General features: G+C 40.4%; 1 protein-coding gene across 1 annotated transcript in view; it reads right to left on the reverse strand.

The window, feature by feature from the left end:
* Positions 1-12,867: 12,867 nt before the first annotated feature.
* ESF1 (ESF1 nucleolar pre-rRNA processing protein homolog) overlaps positions 12,868-23,389 on the reverse strand; it is a 32,722-nt gene continuing 22,200 nt past the window's right edge. The window contains exons 9-13 of the mRNA XM_019472922.1: positions 22,185-22,306; positions 20,705-20,795; positions 15,461-15,534; positions 14,410-14,556; positions 12,868-13,826 (exon numbers count right to left, since the gene is read on the reverse strand). Coding sequence (XP_019328467.1) covers positions 13,527-13,826; positions 14,410-14,556; positions 15,461-15,534; positions 20,705-20,795; positions 22,185-22,306 — 734 coding nt within the window. The 3' untranslated portion in view covers positions 12,868-13,526. The remainder of the gene's footprint in view (positions 13,827-14,409; positions 14,557-15,460; positions 15,535-20,704; positions 20,796-22,184; positions 22,307-23,389) is intronic.

Below are 23,389 nucleotides of genomic sequence, written 5' to 3' on the forward strand. Positions count from 1 at the left end.
GAAGGCGCCGGGGAAGGCGCCGCCCGGGCGAGGGGGAGCCGGGCCCGGGGCTGTGGGGAGCGATGAGGGGGGGAGGCGGGCGCGGCGCGCGCACCTGCCTGGGAAGCAGCTCTGCCCCGCCGGCCCCCGGCCCTCTCCCGGGCTGCTGGGCCTTCGGGCCGCTCTCCTCTCCCTCGCTCTGGGGAGCTTCCTCACAAACGACTGTTTCCACCGAGCAAAACCTAATGAAAAAGCAGACCAGCGTCTGATGGGTTTTGCATTAAGGATTTGTATAGGTTTTGTTAGCTCGCTCCCAGCAGGTGCATGACGTACGGTGGCTGCCCTGAGCAAGACAGACGTCACTGATTACAAATAGGTATTTTTCACAATAGTCCTGTCAGGAAATCTTGACACCGACTGGCTATTTTGCATCTCCTTCCTTCAATGGGCATTTGAGTTCTGTGTACTGTTACAGGAATATTAAATATTTCCTGTAAATTTCTGCCTTCTTTGTTCTGAAGGAGACTTGTAAACTCTGCTGGTGTCGCTTTCTAAAGCTGCCTTCCCAGGAACGGGGGCAGCCACATCTAAATCCCATTTCCTTCATACCTTCTCCGATGATCATTACCGTCAGTTCTGGGAACCAGCTGCATACGTGTGCACCACTTCATGTATGCCAGTTCACGTTGTCTACTGTTCCTAACGTGCCTTCAACTCTTACAGCCCCTGCTCCTCTTCTTTGTAGGACTGTGAAACAAGACCAGATGCCCTCATGGAGTTACTTACATTGTAGAGTACATTTATCTTAGCTGACGCCTCAAATGTACATTTGCAAAGGTCAGCTTTTTCAAGTTGAAACTGTAAAATTTTTAAAAGATCAAGACAGTTTTCTTTTTGCAGAATTCACTAAAGAGGTTTCCCTGATCTCTTGCTCATGCTCTAACGTGAGAAGTGATAGGATATATTTTATATAAAAGATTCTCCTGAGCCCTCTAGATGAAACAGATTTCAACTCCTCCCCATTTTTCTTTTCCTACAAGCGAGCACAGCGTGTAGCTGTCGCAGTGGTTCCTGCCACAGTGGACAGTATCATTCGTTCTCTGCAAACAAGCTGTCAGGAAATCACCTGCTTCAGCCAAACTGCTTCTTGAAAGGGGATTTTTGCAAATCAAGTTTCTACAGAACTTCCTCCGACACCAATTTCATTCACTAGCCGAAACACATTTCAAAGCAAATAATAACTAGTAATGGATTACTTACATGGTAATGATGGTAAGAAGCGTAAGACAAACATAATTTGGTCTCAACTTGCATTTGTTGTAGTGAATACATTTTAGCCTGTGGCCACCGTGTTGTACACAAATTATATTGTATATTAAACTTTAACAGAAACTTGAGCACTGAACTGTCGAGAACCAAATAAAAAATCTGGAAACTAACCTTTTTACCCCCAGAATTTATTCCATCTCCACTGTGTCCTTATCTTCCTATGTAGGATCTTCCCCAGGCATTCAGGAGGCTCCTTTCTGGCCTGCCTTATAATCACAGAAACCTCTTTTATGGCTTTTTTCCCAATAAATAACAATGTGCTTCCATTAATTTTTGTATTATCAACTTTTTTTTTCCCAAAGACCAGCCTTAAATTTTTTTAACGGTGCAAAAAAACGTGAAGAACAAATGCGAGTCTCCTTTTTCAACACACGTTTTTGGCACACAAAACTATGTGGCTTATGGAGATCAGCTTTCGTCTTCCATGTTACCAGGTGCTTCCTCTTCTGTTGGATAAGACTACAACAAAATAATGCGAAGTCCACAAACCCTTCAAAAATCTTTGGCCTCCTTTCACAGATTTTAACGTGAGGTCCAAATCCCAGTTGCGAGTTGCTCTTGCCAATTTTTTTTTCTTTTTAAAAGTCCTCGTTATTCTTGACAGTGATGCTGAGGTGAACCAAGGAGATTGCACAAAATACTTTTTTTGCCTTTCAGATGGCAATAGTTATATTTGCGCTAGGACGATCTGGTGTTTGGGGAAAGGGAGGGTGTTGTGTGGAAGTGTTGCAATGCACTTGCGTTGGCCACTACCAAAGAAGCTTTGATTTGACCTTGTGCATTCACCTCTATGTCCTGTATAAGGTCCTGTGTACCTTCTGCCCCCTGCCCCCCGTTTTCCCTTTCTCTGTCCACCTCTCCTGTCTGTCGGCTAAGAAAGAGGCAGCACAACATGTGGCTGACTGAGCTACACATATTTTGACTTGACCCTTCTGTCAAATCTCCTTGAAGTTGGCCAGCAGGTTCAAATTACGAAGGTAGGCTGACAGACTGATGGATGGACAGCGTGATCACGGAGCCCTTCTTTCTTTAGGGGGGAAGCTAAAAACATCGTCAATGTTTGGTCCTACCCCATTCTCCAAGAGAACTCGGTTTCAAATCCAAATGTCTGTTTTCACTTGTATTTTGATGCTTCTACTTAACTTGTTCCTTGCCGCCGGTGACAGTTTCCAAACTAGCCAAATATTTCTTGGTTTTTCTTATTTTCTGGTCCTCGCTCTTCTCTAGATTTGTGGTGCTACTCCAATAAAAAGGTGATCTCATTCTCTAAATCATTCCTCAGCGTACAGGTTTGAAGTGAAAGGCTTCCTTTATTCCTTTTACAAAGTTTCCAGCTGTGTTTTAATGCCTGGTTTTGGTTTTGTTCTGTTTCTTCTTGCACTTTGTGTTTTGAAGCAGACCCTACTAGTTTTACTTCCTAATTTGATCAAGAGCTTACCTGCTGCTTTAATTTATTCTGAATGAAAGTGGCTGTTCAAGCCCAGAGGCTTCAGTGAGGCTTCATCTCACTTGCTGTACTATAATGAAACCATTAATTAAATAAAATCTGAGGTAAGAATGCAGGCACGTATGCCACCACTTAATTACTTCTTGGAACTTAAAGTATTGTTTTAATACTGACACCCTCCATTTCCTGAAAGAAAAGCTCAGAGAGTGGATACTTCTGGGGTTTTTTTTGACCAAACGTTGAGTGGGGTGATCCCATGTGCTCAGTAAGAAGAATTTAAATGCCTTTGCAGCCAGGCAGACCCACGGACATTCACGCTGGTACAAGCGCATCCCTACAAGAAGCACTTTCACACAACACAGCTGGAAACTTCTCCTTTGACCAGGATTTTGAGAAGCATTCTGCTCCGGAGGCGTGAGCGACACTCAGTTAGGAGCTATGTGCAAGGGGTATGCATTTGCTGTTAAACTCAGCGAGTTGCCTAACACCATGCCAAGCAAAATCATTTGCCTCAGCTCAGGGAAACAAGATGAAGGCCAACCTCTCCCTGCTGCCTCAACAACTCCCGTTTCAGACTCGGGAGTATAAAGTCTTGTCAAACTGGGCTAGGGTGGATGCTCTGTACATGTCCTACAGTTCCTCCACTGAGGAAATTCCTTGCAGAGATAAACTTTGGAGCTTCTTGTATCAGAAATAGTGTGGCCAGCAGGAGGAGGGAAGTGATCGTGCCCCTGTACTCGGCACTGGTGAGGCCGCACCTCAAATACTGGGTTCAGTTTTGGGCCCCTCACTACAAGAAGGACGTTGAGGTGCTGGAGCGTGTCCAGAGAAGGGCAACGAGGCTGGTGAGGGGTCTGGAGAACAAGTCTTATGAGGATCAGCTGAGGGAACTGGCGTTGTTTAGCCTGGAGAAAAGGAGGCTGAGGGGAGACCTCATCGCTCTCTACAACTACCTGAAAGGAGGTTGTAGCGAGGTGGGTGTCGGTCTCTTCTCCCAAGTAACAAGCGATAGGACGAGAGGAAATGGCTTCAAGTTGCGCCAGGGGAGGTTTAGATTGGATGTAAGGAAAAATGTCTTTACTGAAAGAGTGGTTAAACATTGGAACAGGCTGCCCAGGGCAGTGGTGGAGTCCCCATCCCTGGAGGTATTTAAAAGACGAGTAGATGAGACGCTTAGGGACATGGTTTAGTGGGTGGTGGTGTTGGGTTGACGGTTGGACTTGATGATCTTAGAGGTCTTTTCCAACCTCAATGATTCTATGATTCTATGATTCTTTGAGTAAGTCTAGGCAACACAGTATGCATCAATGAGGTTCTGTCAAATCAGGCCCACGTATCTGACAACATACATTCAGACATCATACTAGTTCGTTACAATGATGTGGACAAAGTACAAAGAAAAGGGAGAGACCATTTGATACCTCTGCTAGTAACAACCCTCCAGGACTGCTGATTTTTATTAGGTTTTTATAGGTTTCTTCAAACCTATAGCGAAGTAATTCAGCTACTTCACTTCAAGGCAACTAGAATTTGGAGTTGGGAGATGCTAAGCTGTAGCCTTCAGGTGCAATGAAGGAGAATATTTAATAGTAGGTTACAAGAAAGGCAGGCTTTTCATCACAGTTTAGATCTCCTTTCTAATAATTCTTTAGCTTTTTTGTGGGGCAACAGGAGAGCTGTTTTGAATAAAGAGGTCCTGACCTCACAAAACCACTTTATCTCTGCTTTACAAAAGAAGGTATTCCAGGCAACAAATAGTTGAACCTTTGGATTGGGAGGTTTCAGTGCTTTTGGACACCTGTTAAAGGACAGAGATGCTGAGAAAAGGCAGTAGAGGAGGAGAAGACTCACATCCCTTTCCTATCCCTTTTGACCCAGATGAGAGGACAACCTTAATCAAGTCAAGACAACTTTAACACTTTAACAAAGAATTTGTCTGTCAAGTGGCCATATGGGGGGGGGGAGGGCGGGGAAGGCAAGCACATAGAAATACAGCCCTGTATCGACCGTTCCAGTTTAGTTGAGGAACTTCGCAACTCATTTCTGCAGTCAACAGAAAAAGAAGCTGAATGCACCAACAAATACAAACAGGAATTGTTATCTGAATTATTGCATGCAAAAGGAGAACAGCATCTGAAGGCCATTGTAAAGGCTGGAATCAATCCACTCAGATACACATTATTAATCCCCCTGAAAGACTGGCTGATCTTTGCAGGTAGCATAAATAAGCCTGCAGTCTTCTCCAGGCATGCTTGTTGTTTCCTCTGCATGTGAAGAGGCCCCTTCTTTGACTTCCAGCCAGTAAAGTAATGTTTTTTCCAGATAATGAGCCACTTTACATGAGGAAAATACTCTAGCATCCCGGGCCTGTCTAAACAGCATTCCACGTACTCCCGGCTGCTCAACACCCACACACGGTTATTTCCAATGCTCGTTCCATCACATCTCAAAAAGCTCTTAACTCGATGTGATGGCGATCTTCTCTCAGCCAGCTTTCGCAGTTGTAACTCGATAGGGGCCAAATCATAAGACACAGGACTTTTGAGAAGTGAAACTTCGAATGCGCATTCATCAGCCGTTGCCAAAATAACCACTAGTAGTAAATCCCTGCAAGGTTTTGTCTTTATTCCTTAAAGATGGAAAGTGAGTTATATGCGCACTGGGTACGTACTGGCCATTGTAGCAGGATAGTCATCTCCCCATCAACCGCTGTGGGAAATCAGGAAGCCAGGACTCACAGAACAGTGGTTTTCAGAGTCAGAGATCATTTCTCTTCACGCCCACACAAAGCATGGTGCAGATTTAAATATGACAATTTAAAAGTGCGTATTTTGGCAAAGCGGGCCGAGTTGGTGACTAAGTAAATCCTGGACTAGATTTTCTCCACAGGTTTTATCATCTCACTGTTTTTATGGGGTTTAACCTGCATGGTTGCTTTCTGCAGCTCTCCATAGGTAATGATTTAGTCCAAACCAAAGTTGATTTAATTGCACTCAAGGTGTGATACAGTTTCAGTAGGGCAGTCTTCGCAACATCCTCCTCTTCAAATTCTGTGATACTGATCCAAGTGCAACAAAGAGAGTTCAGGATACTTAAATTCACTGTGAAGCTATAAGAATAATTGGCAGAACCATTCTCTTATTGGGGAAGTTCTGATCTTCAGGATGTAAAATGAGGAGAAAAAAAAAATCCATTCTCATCCCTCCAACTAGCTCACGAGCTCTATCAGCAAATTCATGTTTTGGAGAGATTGAGATCGGTACAAAAATTGATGCAAATTTATTTCAGGACAGAATTTGCACTTTTAATCTACAGCTCTTTTAATATGTGCATTTAAGTTCATTACTGTTACCCCTCTTCTGTATATTGCACCTTTTACCTTTCAAAAATTTGACTTACAGCAAAGTAAGGCAGCCATTCTGTGACGAATGCATCTTTGCTTAAGAAGGCAACTTGCTTTGCCGTCAAATGTAAATTTGGGGCCCCTTAAGAAAGCCAGCTAACTTTAAATTTAGTGATACGTTTATATCCCTTTGAGGTGTCACCGGTCTGCTACACCTGTTTTGATATTAATACGAGAGTGTCGCAAGTAGCTCTGTAGCCATCACCTCGTGCAGCATCCCTTTGCCTCGGTAAACTCCAGAGAGGGCCATACGCAGCACGCTACCGCGCACTGCTAACAGTCGGGACGTGCATTGAAGTGGTCAGTCTGGCCTTCTGGATTGAGAAGGTGATGATCCATACGTGAGGCAGACGGGGTTCCATGAGGCATAAGGGCTTGGGGTTTTATTTCATTAGAAAAAATAAAAACCTGCTAACAAAACAGTCATTTTGCAAAGTCGAGCACTTGGACACCAAAATACAGAATAATGAAGACTGCTTCCCTTCATGGCATTTTCCTGTCAGACCACAGCTCAAAGAAAAGCACCCGTTTATGTAACCGAAACAAATGCCAGAGCTGATTTCACATGTACCATGCTCGATGTTCTGTCTGACATGGTTTTGGTTCCTAGGCATTCATATTTAGTTTCCTCATACAGAGCTCTACAGTTCACCAAATGAGAAACATGCAGAAAAAAAAAATGCGTAACTTGTGGTTGGTTTGGGAATTATTGACCTTCTTTCCCACCTCTGGCTGTCGGGACTCCCTTCAGAACAACTCTCGGTCAACACCAGAGGCGTCGTTCATCACCGCGCATCTTCTCAGGCTCCCTCCCTGCTGGCGCTGCTCAGTCGTTACTTTTGCAGAACTCTCTCAGGAAAAGGACCGACAGCTCATGCTGCCCTGCCCCGAAGTCCTGCTCAAGCCCAAGGCATCCGTTCTTGGGGCAGCTCACGCACCCGCTCCCCCTTTTGATTGCCCGGGCATTAACCTAAGGGGAAAAGCAGATGGGAGAATGAGGAAGGGAAGAAGCTTATGCTTAGGGGGTTTGCACTCCACAGAAATGATTTTAACTCTTCATCACCTGTAAAAATCACAAGCGTCCTAAAACAGTTACTTTGCTATTCTTAGCCCTTTTGGTAACCACTTCTGTTAAGACTTATATTTTCCACGGACAAACTGCCAACCCAGTTGAGCAGCGGTTCAGCCACACACGTTGCTGACTGCAGCGGGCAGTTTTTCTGTTGTAGTTCAGACTTACAATGTCAGTCTTTGACTCATGGTGTCGGAAGTCAATACAAACCGTTACCTGCCTCCATTGTCCTTTCCCCCCTTCCTTGTCCCAGAAATATAAAAAGGTCTAAGTGCATCGGGCAGGATTTCAGTGCAAAGCCAAGGGATTTGTGCAGTGCCAAGGAGCGTGTGGGACGCAGTCCGAGAGCATTTGCCCATGAAAACGTGGCAACCAGCCTTTGGATCGGGTGTCCCTGAGAACGGGACAGGAGCGAGGTTTGCCAGGGCACTCACTGGAGGCTAGAAGCAACGTTGTTTAAAACTTGCGCAGTCTCGCATGGCTGAAATGCAGAGCTGGAACAGTACTGAGCAGGGATTACTCATATGCTAGTGATGAGGAGGATATAAAGTAATAATGACCTTAAGTGACATTGATCTCGATTGGATCCAGAGGCCGGACAACAATATTCCCATTTGTAACACCGTATGTCAAGCGCAGAGAAATACACAAGACAATAGACCTTTCTGCCACCTTGTCTTGCTTTTTTACAGGAATACAGTAACATAGTCCTGTGCATGAAAAGGTACATTTTTACATTCAAAAGGTTGCAGTTCTTTAAAGTATTCTATGAAATAAAGAATAATGAAAATTACTGTGCCATCAGAACTACTACTTTTGTTGTTCTTATCATAGCTACAAAACTGAGGTTGAGGTATTTAACTCATGATTTAAGACAAGTGCAAAACAACTTGATTACTCTAGTAGTTTTAAATATATATAAGTTTCTAAGACTTTGTTTAAAAAAACCCCACAGTATTTTGGTTGGTTGTTTGCTAAAAAAAATATGTGACAGCACGACTTACTGTTACCTTTGGACGCTACTGAAATACGAAAAGAACAAAAAACCAACTTGCTATTAATTGGAAATAATACATTTAATTTTTAGAAGGAAGGAATAATAGAAAACATACGTGGCTTTTCATCTCTGGTTGTCTGATCTTTCTCGGTTTTTAAATAAATCAAACCCTCTTGTGATTTCCACTTGTAATATTAGATCTTTAAATGTCTGGCTTACACTCTAGCATGAGCTCTGATGGCTGCCAACTTGGAGACAAACTACTTTATACCAGACCTCCATAAGTTGCTAGAAAAATGAGTTCTGTCTCACTTTTAACAGTCCTGTTTTTTAATGTGTTATTTTACTTAATTGCCGTCACTTTTGCTGGTTACGTGACATTTAGTGAAAGGGAAAAATAAAATCACATTTTAAAGTTCAGAGGTTAGAACTTCTAGATCCTATTTTCATGTTTAAAAGGATGAGATGGTCAAAAACATCCTTTGTTTTGTTTACACCAAGGGTAATGAACTGCAAGGAATTCTAGAGGAGACACGACCGCTTCTTACCAGACTTCTGAGATGTGCTTCTGCTGAAAACACAGAAAGAAATCAATTCAGATTTTTTTTAGCATTATTCTGGAACTGTGGCGCTGAGATGATGGGCTTTGAGCCATTAGCACTTAGTAGTTACTAACTTGATTTTTAAAAAGAAGGTGTAAAAAAAAAAAAAGTGGATTTAGACCTAAAAATTTTATAAACAGACCAAAAACTTCCATCTAAGATGCATGCTGGAACAGATCCTGCAGTTCTTCCCAACCAAGATGCCCCCTCGGGACTCAGCAACTTGAGAACAACAGAAAAAAAAACCCTCAACATCCGATTAGATAAAATTATCATACATTAAGCATTTATATGATCTCAAGTACACATTACCACACAGCAGAATGTTTTTTTTAACCAGTAGTTAAAACCACTGTCGAAGTCTGCCTCAGATTTTTATGCATTTTGTCTTGCTATGACTTCCAGGCTAGGCTTCCGAAGCGGACATGTCAGACTACTGCTATGACTTCCAAGTACAGACTAGGCTTCCGAAGCGGACATGTCAGACTATCTTCAGATGCTTCCACCAAAGAAGGTAGCCAGCACACGTACACGTGAAGAAGAGGCACAACGTAACTTATACCATCTAATTTCAATAAGAAGTCATCCCTAGTTGTGAATTTTTAATTTTATAACCTCTTCCCCCCCCCCCCCAAATTAGCCCTCCAGCAAAGTTACTACTGTAAAGGACAGATGCATTGCAGAAGTACAGAAGTTCTGTTGGAGAGTTTTGTACCAGTGAGTCATTCAGTGTATCTGGGCGTTCTGGAGGAGCGGAGATTCACCGATGCCACGCGTTGTTTTCCAGTAAAGTTATAAAAGCACCGAGCCGAACAGAAAAGCACTGATAATTTAAGTGACTCTACTCAACTATTGCCAGGAAGTCAAACAAGCAGGCTATGCCTACTGCTAGCGCACGAACAAGGAACGCTCCTTTGTAAGAGCACGCGCATCAAACGTGTCAAAACAGAAGTATTTGGTAGAAATGGGCAGGGTTAGAGGATTCAAGAGACAGTGCAGTTTGTTGCCTTCATCCCTCACCAAATCTGCTTTTCCATACAAATTATTAAAGTTATGGGAGACTGTCTGTGGACCCCGTATTAAAACAGAATTTGTAAGCGCACCAACACAGAATGAAACTCTCCATTTTTCCTACAGCTATAAAAGGCTGCTCTTACAAAGCAAGTACCTACAACAATTAGTCCTACTCAGGCTGTATTTCTGAAAGAAACAGTTAGAACAATTATGAACTTACCCACTTCCCCATTGACAAGGTGTAATGTTGGTTAGTATCTCCTGTTACCAGCCACTGTCAGAGACCAGGCACTGGGCTAGGTGGATCCTTCATTTGACTCATGCTTCTTCTGTTCAGACCTTTTGCTTTTGTTCTCAGCTGTTCAATTTTCCACATACTTTATACATAAACGCTTGCCCTTCTGTCACCACTAACGTTAGTATATCCAATCTCTAAATTTCATTCAATTCAAGCTACTGTCCCTAGTGCATTTCATATGCCTACGATATATAAGCCATACAATGAATCACACTTAGAAAAAATCTGTACAAATACATGCTATGTCAAAATTTTACCCTTTCAGCTTGGTGTCACTACTTTGTGCCTGGAAATCCTATCCTATGTGCCAGTCTTAAGAAACTGCATTGAAGACAACTGCTTAGTTTTCCATGCTGCAGATTTTATTATAAAATTAATATGATCTTTCATTTTGGGAGAAGCTTGTCTCCTTATCCACTGTCTGTATCAGATGTGTATGTGAACACTTTTACCACTTTTGCGTAACACTTGGCATTTTCTTAAGTATCATAGAATCATGGAATCATTAAAGTTGGAAAAGACCTCTAAGATCATCGAGTCCACCCGTTGACCCAACACCACCATGTCCACTAAACCATGTCCCTAAGCGCCTCATCTACTCGTCTTTTAAATACCTCCAGGGATGGGGACTCCACCACTGCCCTGGGCAGCCTGTTCCAATGTTTAACCACTCTTTCAGTAAAGACATTTTTCCTCACGTCCAATCGAAACCTCCCCTGGCACAACTTGAGGCCATTTCCTCTCGTCCTATCGCTTGTTACTTGGGAGAAGAGACCAACACCCACCTCGCTACAACCTCCTTTCAGGGAGTTGTAGAGAGCGATGAGGTCTCCCCTCAGCCTCCTTTTCTCCAGGCTAAACAACCCCAGTTCCCTCAGCCGCTCCTCATAAGACTTGTTCTCCAGACCCCTCACCAGCCTCGTTGCCCTTCTCTGGACACGCTCCAGCACCTCAATGTCCTTCTTGTAGTGAGGGGCCCAAAACTGAACACAGTATTCGAGGTGCGGCCTCACCAGTGCCGAGTACAGGGGCACGATCACTTCCCTACTCCTGCTGGCCACACTATTCCTGATACAGGCCAGGATGCCATTGGCCTTCTTGGCCGCCTGGGCACACTGCCGGCTCATGTTCAGCCGGCTGTCAACCAGCACCCCCAGGTCCTTCTCTGCTGGGCAGCTTTCCAGCCACTCTTCCCCAAGCCTGTAGCGCTGCATGGGGTTGTTGTGGCCGAAGTGCAGGACCCGGCACTTGGCCTTGTTGAATCTCATACAGTTGGTCTGGGCCCATCGATCCAGCCTGTCCAGGTCCCTCTGCAGAGCCTTCCTACCCTCGAGCAGATCAACACTCCCGCCCAACTTGGTGTCATCTGCAAACTGACTGAGGGTGCGCTCAATCCCCTCATCCAGATCATCGATAAAGATATTAAACAAGACCGGCCCCAAAACTGAGCCCTGGGGAACACCGCTCGTGACCGGCCGCCAACCGGATTTAACTCCATTCACCACAACTCTCTGGGCCCAGCTGTCCAGCCAGTTTTTTACCCAACGAAGAGTACACCCAAGCCGTGAGCCGCCAGCTTCTCTAAGAGAATGCTGTGGGAGAAGGTGTCAAAGTAGTAACCATTAGCTCTCCTGTTCAATGCAGGGACACCTCCCTTGGTGGAAAAGTCTGTTTCCCAAAGCATCTTTCTTTCCTCTCTTTCTTTATAAATTCGTATCTTGCTGAATATCATTATGCTGTTCACCACTGTACACCCATGCTCAGAAGCTTCCTGCCACTTTCCGCGGGCCAAGTTTTCCTTGTTCTCCATCACAGTTGGTCAGTTCAAACTGACCAAACAAAACATGGGTTTGTTGGGTCCTGCCATATCGCTTGAAAGGCTAAGAAACCACAGAAGCTGGATCAAAGTTATGTACAAAAGACTGTAGTATCTCCTCAACTTTATCTGTTAGCTACTTGAAAATGCATCTGAAGATGTTCAAATGTTTATGAAGAGCAATTACATTTAAAATGTTCGAGGTCTGCAAGTATTCCTCAGGCACATCATTGCAAAGCACTCTTGCAAAAAACTATCTCCACCTGTATTTCTATATTGTGCCCCTTAATTACTTTGTCCCATTTTGGCCATTAGGTATACAGCCTCTCGTGCTAAATCTGACTCCATAATCTCCTTTACATATTAAGATATATTTACTTCATATAATCAGAACTAGCATTTATCTATAGTTCCTAACCTCTGTTTTAATAGTTGTTTAAATTAGTAGACTGTCTTAGAAGTTAACAATACTTCTTTAAAATTACAAATTACCTTTCAGCTCCTTGTTTCTAAAATTTTCAGTCTTTTTTGATACAATACTGTATTTCCATTAGAGCTGATACAGCAAACTCTTAAAAAAAAACAACCCAAACCAAACCTTAAGACAAATCACTCCCCACACTCCAGGGAAGAAAGATCATTTTCTACCTACAGTATTTTCCCTGCACCATCGATAGCTTCATCACCGACACTAATACTAACATGGCCAAGCAACAGGGTTTCTAAATTTGTATCACCTAGATCTGCCTTTGGCTTCTTTCTTTCCGTCTTTCTTTCTTTTTAACACTTGCAATGCTGGAAGACTTTGTATAAGTGTAACTATATTAACGGGAATGCAATATTAATAGCAAAAAGTTTAATTTTGACATAAGTTCATTTAGGCGCAGAAGAAGAAAACACAGCTAAGTGCCCAAAATTCCTCTGGGCCAATTTAAACCATTTATTTCCAATATATATTAATGAAACACTTCTAAATGGCAATATTTCCATTAATTAGTTCTATGATCCATGAAGCCTTCAAGTATTTAAAGGAGAAATTAATGAAGCATATATGTAATCTTTTTAAGATATACAAAAAACCTGTTTACAAAATTTTTTCAATTTTTAGTTATATTAATCCCTTCTTTATCAACAGAGATAAGTTTTACAGACTTCTGTGGAATTAAAAACATTAAGACCACTTAGTCTCCGCAATAAAGCTCTGCAGCAGTGTTTTTCTTATTTATAAATGCAAACATAATTATGACTACTTTTTGTAGCCATCTTCAGCACTTCTGTTATCTTTAAGAGACGGCGTGATACAAAACAAACTGCCCCAAAACCATCAATTCCTTACTTAAGTGTTTTCAAGGTGTAATTTTTTCAATAATAGTACAAAACAGTATTTCTTGTGGCAGAAGAAAAGAGTGATTATCACTCTAGTTACTTCAAAACTCACCACCATAATTAAGTGACTTTTTGGGAAATTTTAGATGGATAGGAATCAGAGCAGGCTGTAGTAACTTTAATAGATGACACCAGTTAGAAGAAGTGAGACTGAAGTAAAGTCTGAGTAAAAACAAAGTTCAGTTATTTGAATTTCTGCTTTTTCCTTGCCTGAAACTCTTCGGTTTTATTTTTGACAGATTTTATTAGCATTGATAAGGCAGGATCTATGGCTTTCTTAGCAACCTCTCCCTTCTTTGCCATCTTGTTCTCCTGCCCCTTGCTTGCCTCCTTAAGATCTTGCTCCTTTTCCTCTCTTCGGCGAGCTTTCTCTTCCAAGATCTTTTCTACTGCTTTTGTCTTCTTGAAATTTGGATCTGAAGGATCCAAATTAAACAGGGGAGAAGTAAACATGGCTTGGAATCTTGTATCGGCAACATTTACCTGAAGGCAGAAAAGGAGTATTTATTTTAGGTAACCTTTACCCACGATAGCAAAGCTTTTAAACACAGTAAAATATGAGCTGCTTAAGGAGTCAGAGCTCATGAGATTGTTCACCGTTCCCGGAACCGCTTCACTCACAAAATCCCAGCGAGCGTGAAGTAGAGAGCCAGGAGATACTATTGGTAAAACAGACAAGTGAATGCTTGTACAAATCCTGTATATGCCTCTATCGGCAGACCAAGGAAAGGTTTGTTGTTGAGAACTGACCCGGAAAAAAGAAGCAGGGGTAACAATCAGAACAAACATACCAATGAGTATTTTAGGCAATGAGTTGTACAAGGCCTTGCATAAATAGCGTCTTGTTATCTTACACAGAGTTTGAATCTGTGCCCCTTCAACCTTGTATCAGAATATTTCTTGCTTTTTGAAAACGGCCTGTAACTCCCTAAAAAGGTAGATCTAGGTTTTCTCCTTCAGATAGAGTAAGGGACGAGAAGGATATGAGACCACCAAATTTGTCTTGAAAATAATTGATATTACCAAAGGTTCTAGCTGAGCCTCAAAATGAAGAGTATACCATTACCTGGAAGTCATCTTCTAGTAATTCTTTCTTTTTCATTAAGAGTTTCTTTTTCTTCTTGCTCAAATTCTGTTGTTCTACAATCTTTTTATAATTAAAATGTTTTCTGGCATCATCCTCATCATCCATCATAAGTAGGGCCATTTCAGCCTGTTACAAAATAAGAAAGTCCATGTACGCAATGAAATTAAGTTTTCTATGAAAAATATAGCAGCCCATTAATAAAGTCTGTATGAGTCTACGTACATATAAATGAGTTGAAATAGGGTTGTCGGGGCAATATTGTTTCATCCATAACAACAGTCTTTCAACATTTTGAGGTGTAATACTAAATACGATAGTTGATTTCCTTTCCTTTTTATAATATAAAATAAATGCAAATACCCACATTCAACTCTCAAATGTACTAATAATCGAATCTGAAAGTTGTACACCATAACTTAGAAATCACGAACGGATACAATTTTATATTGATATTTATATAGCAAAATAAAAATTAACATCTATGCATTTAATACATTTATTTAGTTAACTTGTTCTGAGAAAGCATGAAAAGCAAACGTGCAATAGCAAACAATTCAATCTTCAAGGTTAGAAGTATACAGGACAAGGTTTGAGCACACAAATGTTTCACACAATGCTGATGTTAAGAGCAAACGTTCAGCACCGCCCAACACGCAAACATACTGGGATAGCTTTAAAGCTAGAGGGACGATCAGCTCAACCAGTATGGCTTCTGCACCCTTACATGTCAGTGTTACCTAACCCTGTTGGGCTGTGGTCAACTATAATCTTCCAGAAAGATATCATGGCGTAATCTTAGAAAATCAAAGCATGGACCATCTACCATTCGTGGGTAATTTTTGTTCCAAAAGCTCTCGTTATTAAAATTACACAGTTCCCTTCTATTGCTGTCCTATGGATTTTAGTAGTTCCACTCACAAACATGTAACATAAATATTGGCAGAATTTAGGCAATGCAACATCTGTAATTCTTAACATTTTAAACCACTTTACCTTTTGTTTCTCAACTTCATCTTCATCTTCGGAGGCACTTCTGTTTCTCAACTTCAACTTCATCTTCATCTTCGGAGGCACTTTCAACCGATTCTGGCTTCTTCTTTAAACCTAAGTGCAAATACAGGACATGCACACATTCATTCAAGCTTATGCACGAGAGCATAATTTACCTATGAATAGAACCTCTAAGTGCATCTCATTTTCTTGTAAGCAACACTTAAATGTCATATGTGAAAAAAGGCTGAAAAGTTAAGAAAAACCAGCTAGACTTAAAGCAATAAAAATCCACTGAGTATTTGTTTAATTTAAGGAGGCAGCAATATTCACATGGCATAAACAAGTCAACAAAAAAGAACAGTTAGAAAAAATGGTTTTACTGTAGTTTTCATAGAGCAGTAGAGAGAAGTATCGCAACAGTGCAGGCAAACATATGACATGACTCCACTCCCAGGGCATTTTAAAGGGAAATTAGTTTATATACTCATAAATGTAATTGCAGTGTCCTGCAGTTCTCAAATTGTTCATTCTTTCTACTGAAGTAGACAATGTAGTAAATACTTTAAAATAAAAAGCAAATGTGCATCTCTTCTCTGTATCCAGAATACAAGTCTGCCAGCTGAATAAGAGCACATCAGTCAAAAAAAAAAAAAAAAAAAAAAAACAAACAGTTTTTAAAGTTTATATGCAAGGCTAAAAGACCATATTGTGCTGTTAGCCAGGTCTTTTTTGCAAGGGTTTTTTGCGCTAGCATGAACAGAATCACAGGAGTGAAAATAAGATTGACTCTGTTCAGACTGAATTGAATATTCTTCTGATGAAGCTTTCTTACTCTCTTAGAATTTACTTTAGAGACACAGTGCTGATTAGACAGACATAACGAGAAGTAACAGCATAAGACATTAGTCAAACATAAATTTTAATGAAAACAGACCCATTTATAAATCCTACGAAATCAAATTATTCTCTTTGGAATGCCTGTAGACCTCGATCAAGGAGGAGCAGGAAAAGCAGAAGGTTTCCTGACCTGAACCACACACTCTGACCTTTGAGCTTGGAATTACATTCCCAGGCAATTTATTACAATCCACTGGGGGTACTCTTAAGGAAGGTATTTGGCTCCATTTTGTTAAGCCACATTTGTAGTCAGACTAGAAATACAAACATGCCAGAAAAATGTCAAGTTGTATCACTAAGTATACTCTGGAACAGGACACATTTCTTGAAGAACAATTTTTCCTCCCTTGACTATTCTCTTGACTATTTCTAAATGGATTCCAAGCTGGAAATGGATTTCTAGAAGAAAGAAACCACCACCACCAAAAAAGAAACTATCCAGATGCGCAATGTTATCAGCTCAAGAACTAAATTGTTGATTTAGTAGTTCCAGAAAACGTGCAGGAAAATCAGATACACATAAACTATTGTTACCTAACCTACACAGTTTATGTTAACGTGTAGAAGGGAGAAATAAACGTCTTCTGTAAGACTTCAACAGCTATGCAGTCTTCTGTATCTTCCCAGAACTGGCTAAACTATGGAAAAGGAAACAGGGCACAGAGATACGAAGTGAAGACAATTATTCTAGAAGTTAAATCAGTAAATCTCTCAGACTTTCCACCCATCCCCCAAAGAAGGGCCCTCAAGTCATCTTCCCTTGTCTTTCACTGTATGTAGAATCACAGAAGTGAAGATAGCTTATCTTCATGCCTTCAGAGACTTCTGTTGCTGCAGATGGGGGTGAACCAGGCACTAGTATCAAACTATTTCTTTCTTACTATGACCCTATGCAGCTGATAAAAACAGCTTGGTACCTGAACTCACTCTGAGCACTAAAAACTTTGCATCGTGCTGAAAATAATTTGGTTTCAGAATTCACAAATACATAATTTTCTTTCTCCTGACGTAGTCTCTCTCCCCACATACATTCTGGAAGTCCCCCCCAACCTTTTGCACACATATGAATGTAAAACCTATGATAGGAGTCCTCTCCATTTGATACCAAACCCTCAGATTTTACCTACCACCTAATCCCCACTGCCATCTTTTAATCAGACTTGGTCCACCCTATAGCAGCAGATACTTGTCTTCAATGCTATGTAGAACCGATAGCTGCCACCAGCCAGTGAGAAAAGCTTCTAATCTCTGCTGCAAGCCCCCCTTCAAGCTGCCATTCGGCTCTTTCTCAGCTCAAGAATTTAGTTTGCAACATTCATTTTGCCCATCAACAACTTTCCAGTGCTAACAGGAAAAGGCTAATCATAATTTTGAGACTGCAAAGACAGAGACCGACCCCAGCCCAAAAACTTCTCTCACAAGACCTCTCATCTGTCTTAGAAGCTTTAAAGTCAGTCTCAAAAGCCTTGCAAAGACACACAGTAAATGAATCAGTAATACAGCCAAGACCTTTATCTTCCAAGTACAGGTTCTACAACTGTACTCAGATTTTGTTGTTAACCTCTTATATCCCCACAGTCGTACTGCTACCTTCCAGCATTAAAAAAAGCCATCAATTTCTACATATATCATAAATTAGATCATGAGAAAGCATCTACATGGTTTGGCAGCTATAGGACTTGTAATAATGTGTAACGACATGTAGCCCTTTTCCTCAAAGAAGGATCAATAGAAACTGTGGTTAACGGTCTAAAGCGTTCTGAAACTATTCAGTGATCTCCAAAAGCAGGACACTGCTCTCATGTTAATAAGCAATTGCACTATTCAGCTATTAATCTCCCAACAGTTTAAGCTACAAAAGTCATTCTGTCCTACGTGAACCTTTTCTGAGACCCCACAGAAAGAGATGCAGCAACACTGAAATTGGCCAAGCCAAATGAAAGATTTACAATACTTTTTGAAACAATATAGAACGAAAGCGACAAGTGATTTTTTTCTTGACAATATCAAACTAGAATCAAGCTTCCGAAATGCAACATCAAGGCTCAAATATACGCAACATTTTACATTTTAGCCCATGGTACTAGTGAAAAAAAACACATAGGGATTATGCGCATATGAAAACTGTGCAAAGCAAGCACCATCATGAATTTCAGGAGTGCTAATTTGCACACACCTGCACCAACACTCTTTGGGTATAGGAGGCACAAAGAATTTGCTCTACCTCGCCTCTCCCAAGATTAATTATCCACAGTGTAAGAATCACTGCCTGCTTTACAAAGAGTTTTCAGGAACAAAGACAAATCTGATGAATATAAGCTTAAGTAGACTTCCCATAACTTCCAGTTTTCCTGTCACAGCACTCCAATTTATTAGGCCCTTTGTCTAACAGCTCCTAACAGTCTTGCTTCCCTTCAATTGCCTCAGCTTCTCAAAAACTGACTACAGTCAACAAGTGAATCCAGCACAGGAGCAAATACGCCACTGCAAAACCCTAACAGCACTACTGTATCCTCACAGTTTCTGCTCTGGTCCACCTGAGTCTGCAAACATATCCTGTCATATGCTTTTTCAGCATAATCTAAGATCATCTGACAGTCAGTTTAAGCGAAAAATTTCAGTCTTTCAGCCTGTACCCTAAATATAAAGTTGGCAGAGCTACAGCCTAGTTCAAAGAAGATTGTGACCCATTTTCCCCAACTGCATAAGCTAGCTGCGCTTAAAAGCAACCCCAGCTATGAGACAGAGGCTGTTCTGGGTAAACTTGGTGAAAGCCAGACAAAGTTGTGCTGTGTAATCATTGTTAAAATGTCAACTGGCTTGGAGCCAACCACTGTACTCTCCCTTTAAACTTCTCCAGGGCTAGCCACATTCTGTTTTTCTCCTGCTTCTCAGTAGATCAGTAATCTCACAGACAAAAGCTTCACTTTCTTAACCTTTATGTCTATTTTACTATCCCCAAAGACTCCACGAACACTAGAAGTCTATTCTCCATATTATGGACAAGAAGGTTTAAGAATCTGCAGATACGACCGTTCTCTGCTGAACCCCTCCGTGACACAAAGAACGTTTTACGTAATGCAGAAGAAAACATTTTTTCAGAGATTTCACATAGAACATTGAAACATCACACATTAGTATGAAAGTACTTACATGATCTTGCTATTAAAGAAAAATAAAAAAAAAAACAGTGGAAGGAATGGCATCTTTACAATGAGTTCTGAAATGACCTATACACAACTCACCTGGAAAGCATGGCAGAGAACAGCACTGCATGACACCTGAAATTGTGGAATTTTCTATAAAACGTGGATAGGACTCACCCTACTGTTCTGCACTTCAGACTATTAAGACATATACATAAGCACATTAAGACACAAAGTTGTCCAGGTTTTGTTTTTTAATTATTTATTTTCTCCTAATATAAACTTCAAACAATCGGGACAGAAGCCTATGCTAGCTGGTATCAAATTAAAACTAATTTACTCTTTTTAAATGGAACTTGGATCTGCACTACTATACTCAAAAAACCCCAACCAAAACAACGGACTGGTGATATTTGTAAATCTGTTGCTATCTTCTTTTTGTTAGTTCGTTTGTTTTCTTACTTCTTTTTCTTGTTTTCCTTTCTTTTTTTCTTCTTTTAATATACAATAGTGGAAGCCAGCCTTAGGTTTTGGCTCCCAAAATCACGGAAAGCCAGGAACTCACACTTGTTCATCATCCCTACCTTAAAATTTTAACCAGCAAAACCATACTCAAAATCAATTTGCTGTTACCACAGCAAAAGCTAACTTAAAACATCAGACTAAAAAGCTTGTAAAAAAGGTATCCTAAAAATCTGAACTGGACAAGTTATTTCCTAAAATATTACATTTCACTATTTAGGTTCCTAGACAGCCAGAGTACACTAGTAAAAACGTGTATCAGACTAAAAGAAAAGAAAATGCAGTTCTTCCGAAAGACAACTTTGTTTATGATGCAAAAATATTTGACGTTTATGTAATTGACCCGAACTTCAAAGGGACCCATACATATCGGGCTCCTCCTATATAAAAGGAAACCGGCTTTGAAGGCAATGAAGTTCTTTTCTCTGGAATATTTAGGGGAGCAGATGGTCAGCTTGGTTCTAACAGCCATCCCCAGAAATTGGCTAAATAACGGTCTCTGGTGAAAGCTAAGAGAACAATGTTCCCTACCATTCCACACATCACAATATGCATCATTTTACAAGACCAGCACCTGCAATTTTAGGCAAATGACACCTACTTTATTTCATTCTGAACGTGCCATCTCTGCATTTACTCTAGCTCAACTTTGTTTCTAAAGTTCATTATTTAAAGAAAGGGCTGATTTATGCCAGAAGTCACCCCTCTTGACCCACCTGTTTTCTCAAATTCTTCGGCAAAATATGGGTCGTTGAGATCAACATCAGATGGAAGTTCATCTTCACTCAGTTCTCTCTCAGCAGTAGCCTGTAATAAAGCGCAAACATTATTTCAACCAACATATAAACAACTACTAAAGTTTCACTGGAATTAGATGTTCCTTCTGTTAGTAACTATGAACATGAAAACTGAAATATTGTATGCTGAACATCATAAAACTAGAATATACTAAAAATTGCTAGTAAAGACAAATCAACAATTTAAAATCTGTTTCACAGATTGAAAGCTTTTTGTGTACCTGAAGAAGGGCTATTTACATATTCCAAGGATCTTTATTAGATGTACCCACAAACAGTGATGCATTAGCTAACCATACCAACAAATTACAGGATCACAGCATTGTTATGTCCTTACTTTATATTCCACAAAAGCTCTGCTTGGGGAAAAACTTGAGCAAGGAACTTCGTTTTGTGCTCCAAAATTCAGAAAGACTGAGTTTGGATTTAAAAGAGCAAATTTTATTACTGGAAGTATTGTGTTGTACACCTTGTCCCTTGACTTAATTTATCAGCCTGAACAAGAATATTATGCTAGCAAAAGTTGCTCTACTACCTAACGGTGCTACTTACTCTATTCAGAGCACTCACCTTCTGTAAGGTTTAAGAAGTTACTCATCAAATACCAGTTAAAGCTAACTGGAATGCACAGCGTAACTCAAGTTGTAGAGGTTACTCTTAAAAACATTAGTCTGCAACATGAATTATAGTCAGAGTAACTTAAGAATTTAGGGAAGCTAGATTCTGTATGCTGCATGCTTTTTTCCCTAGCACACGCACAAACATTTCATTTATCTGCCTGTTTCTGCACATTACTGTCACAGGAGTCAGTTACTTCACGATTACTTTCTGCGTGTGGAAAGATGAAGCAACAGCAATTTTCACGTTACTATAGGACCATTTTGTTATTCATACACAGAACTATTTACCAAATTTGCTCTTGCAGTTTGAAGTCTGAATAGTTCTTTGTGGCTATTAATTCTTTGCCGTTAGAGCTTCGGGAAACTAGTCTGTATTATTTTAGGCCAAAAATTTCCAAAACTACAATTATCATTAGCGTAACAACTTTGAACCGATATGCATACAGTAGCAAAAAGACCCTTCCTAATGCATTCAAAAATGTAAACTAAAAACCAACTGTCATTATGACTCATCTCTCTTTAAAACAACACAAGTAAATAAATGAAATTTTGTGTAAGCATATGTGTGATCAGTAGTATCCTGAATATCCTTTTGCTCTCTAAGTCTGATGAGGCATTCTTGGCCTTTCCACATGAGTGACCGCTGCACATTCTAACCTTAAAATAGTACTGGAAGCTATACAATTTTTTAATTTAGTTTATCCAAAACAAACAGCAACAGCAACTTAAGAAAACAAACAACCAACAACTCTCCTCCAAGTGGCCAATGCAAACATTACCTTTCTCTTTTTTTTAAGAATTCTTTTTTCTTTCTTCTTCTCTAGATATTTTTGCCATGGAGTTAGGTTATCCTTTCCTTCCAACCTGTTTTTGACCATTTCTTCAGCAGTTTCTTTGAGGCCTAGAACAAAAAATAGTAAGTTAAAGAAATGAGATGAATCTGAATTTTCTTTTTAAATCAACTGTTTTCTCCTTTGTAAAAGAATAATCTAGTTTTTCTTTAACAGCTCTGTGAAAACAACATAAATATTGCTTAAAACAACATCTTCATAAATAAGATCACTTTACAGGATGTGTTTTTCCAAATAAAACATTCCTTCAGTAATAAATTGTACATGAGTCAGAAGAAGAGCTTGCTTATGTGACACCCGATTCCCAACACTCTTGCTATTCCTCAGCAAGGTCTCCTCTCCAGACATTAGACTGTACAGTCTACAGATGCCACTTTTTAAGGATAAGACAATAAAAATAACAACAACAGACATATACAGAGCCCTTATATTTAATGTACCTTACTACAACTAGTTAAGATTCACAAAAACACTTCAAATACAGTCCAGTCGTTCCCATTTTTTGTGCATGGCAAAACAAAATACAAAAGATGAAGTGACTAGACAACGATTCTGAAATGTTAAATCGCTATCAGAATATAGGGTCATCTCACAGCTGGCTTGAGCCTCAACAGCTGGTGCTCTCTGTTTCCCAGAGAGATATTATCTGGTTGTTGCTGTACCAGTATGCCTCGCTCACATGATAAAGTTGCTATATATAGCATCTCCATTGCTGAAACTTGGCCTCTGTGATAATACTATGACAATGCTGCAGTATCTCTGACCACCAGCGTATTTTCCATCCATCATTGTAAAAGAGAACAATAAGCTATTATTTGAGTAAATTTGAAGTAAAAATAAATCCGCAGCTAGAAAGCACAGAAAAACGTAAATAAAACCCCCAAATAATTTCTTGCATTATGTATAAATGTCATAACATGACATGCGTTAAGTTAAATTAAACAAGTTCTTTTCAAGTCATCTAGCCCTTTAAAGCTACTTAGTAGCTTTACCTCATTGCTCTCTACAACTCCCTGAAAGGAGGTTGTAGCGAGGTGGGTGTTGGTCTCTTCTCCCAAGTAACTAGCGATAGGACGAGAGGAAATGGCCTCAAGTTGCGCCAGGGGAGGTTTAGATTGGACGTGAGGAAAAAT

The sequence above is a fragment of the Aptenodytes forsteri genome, unplaced genomic scaffold (assembly GCF_000699145.1).
Source record: "Aptenodytes forsteri isolate BGI_AS27 unplaced genomic scaffold, ASM69914v1 Scaffold5, whole genome shotgun sequence".
NCBI lineage: Eukaryota > Metazoa > Chordata > Aves > Sphenisciformes > Spheniscidae > Aptenodytes > Aptenodytes forsteri.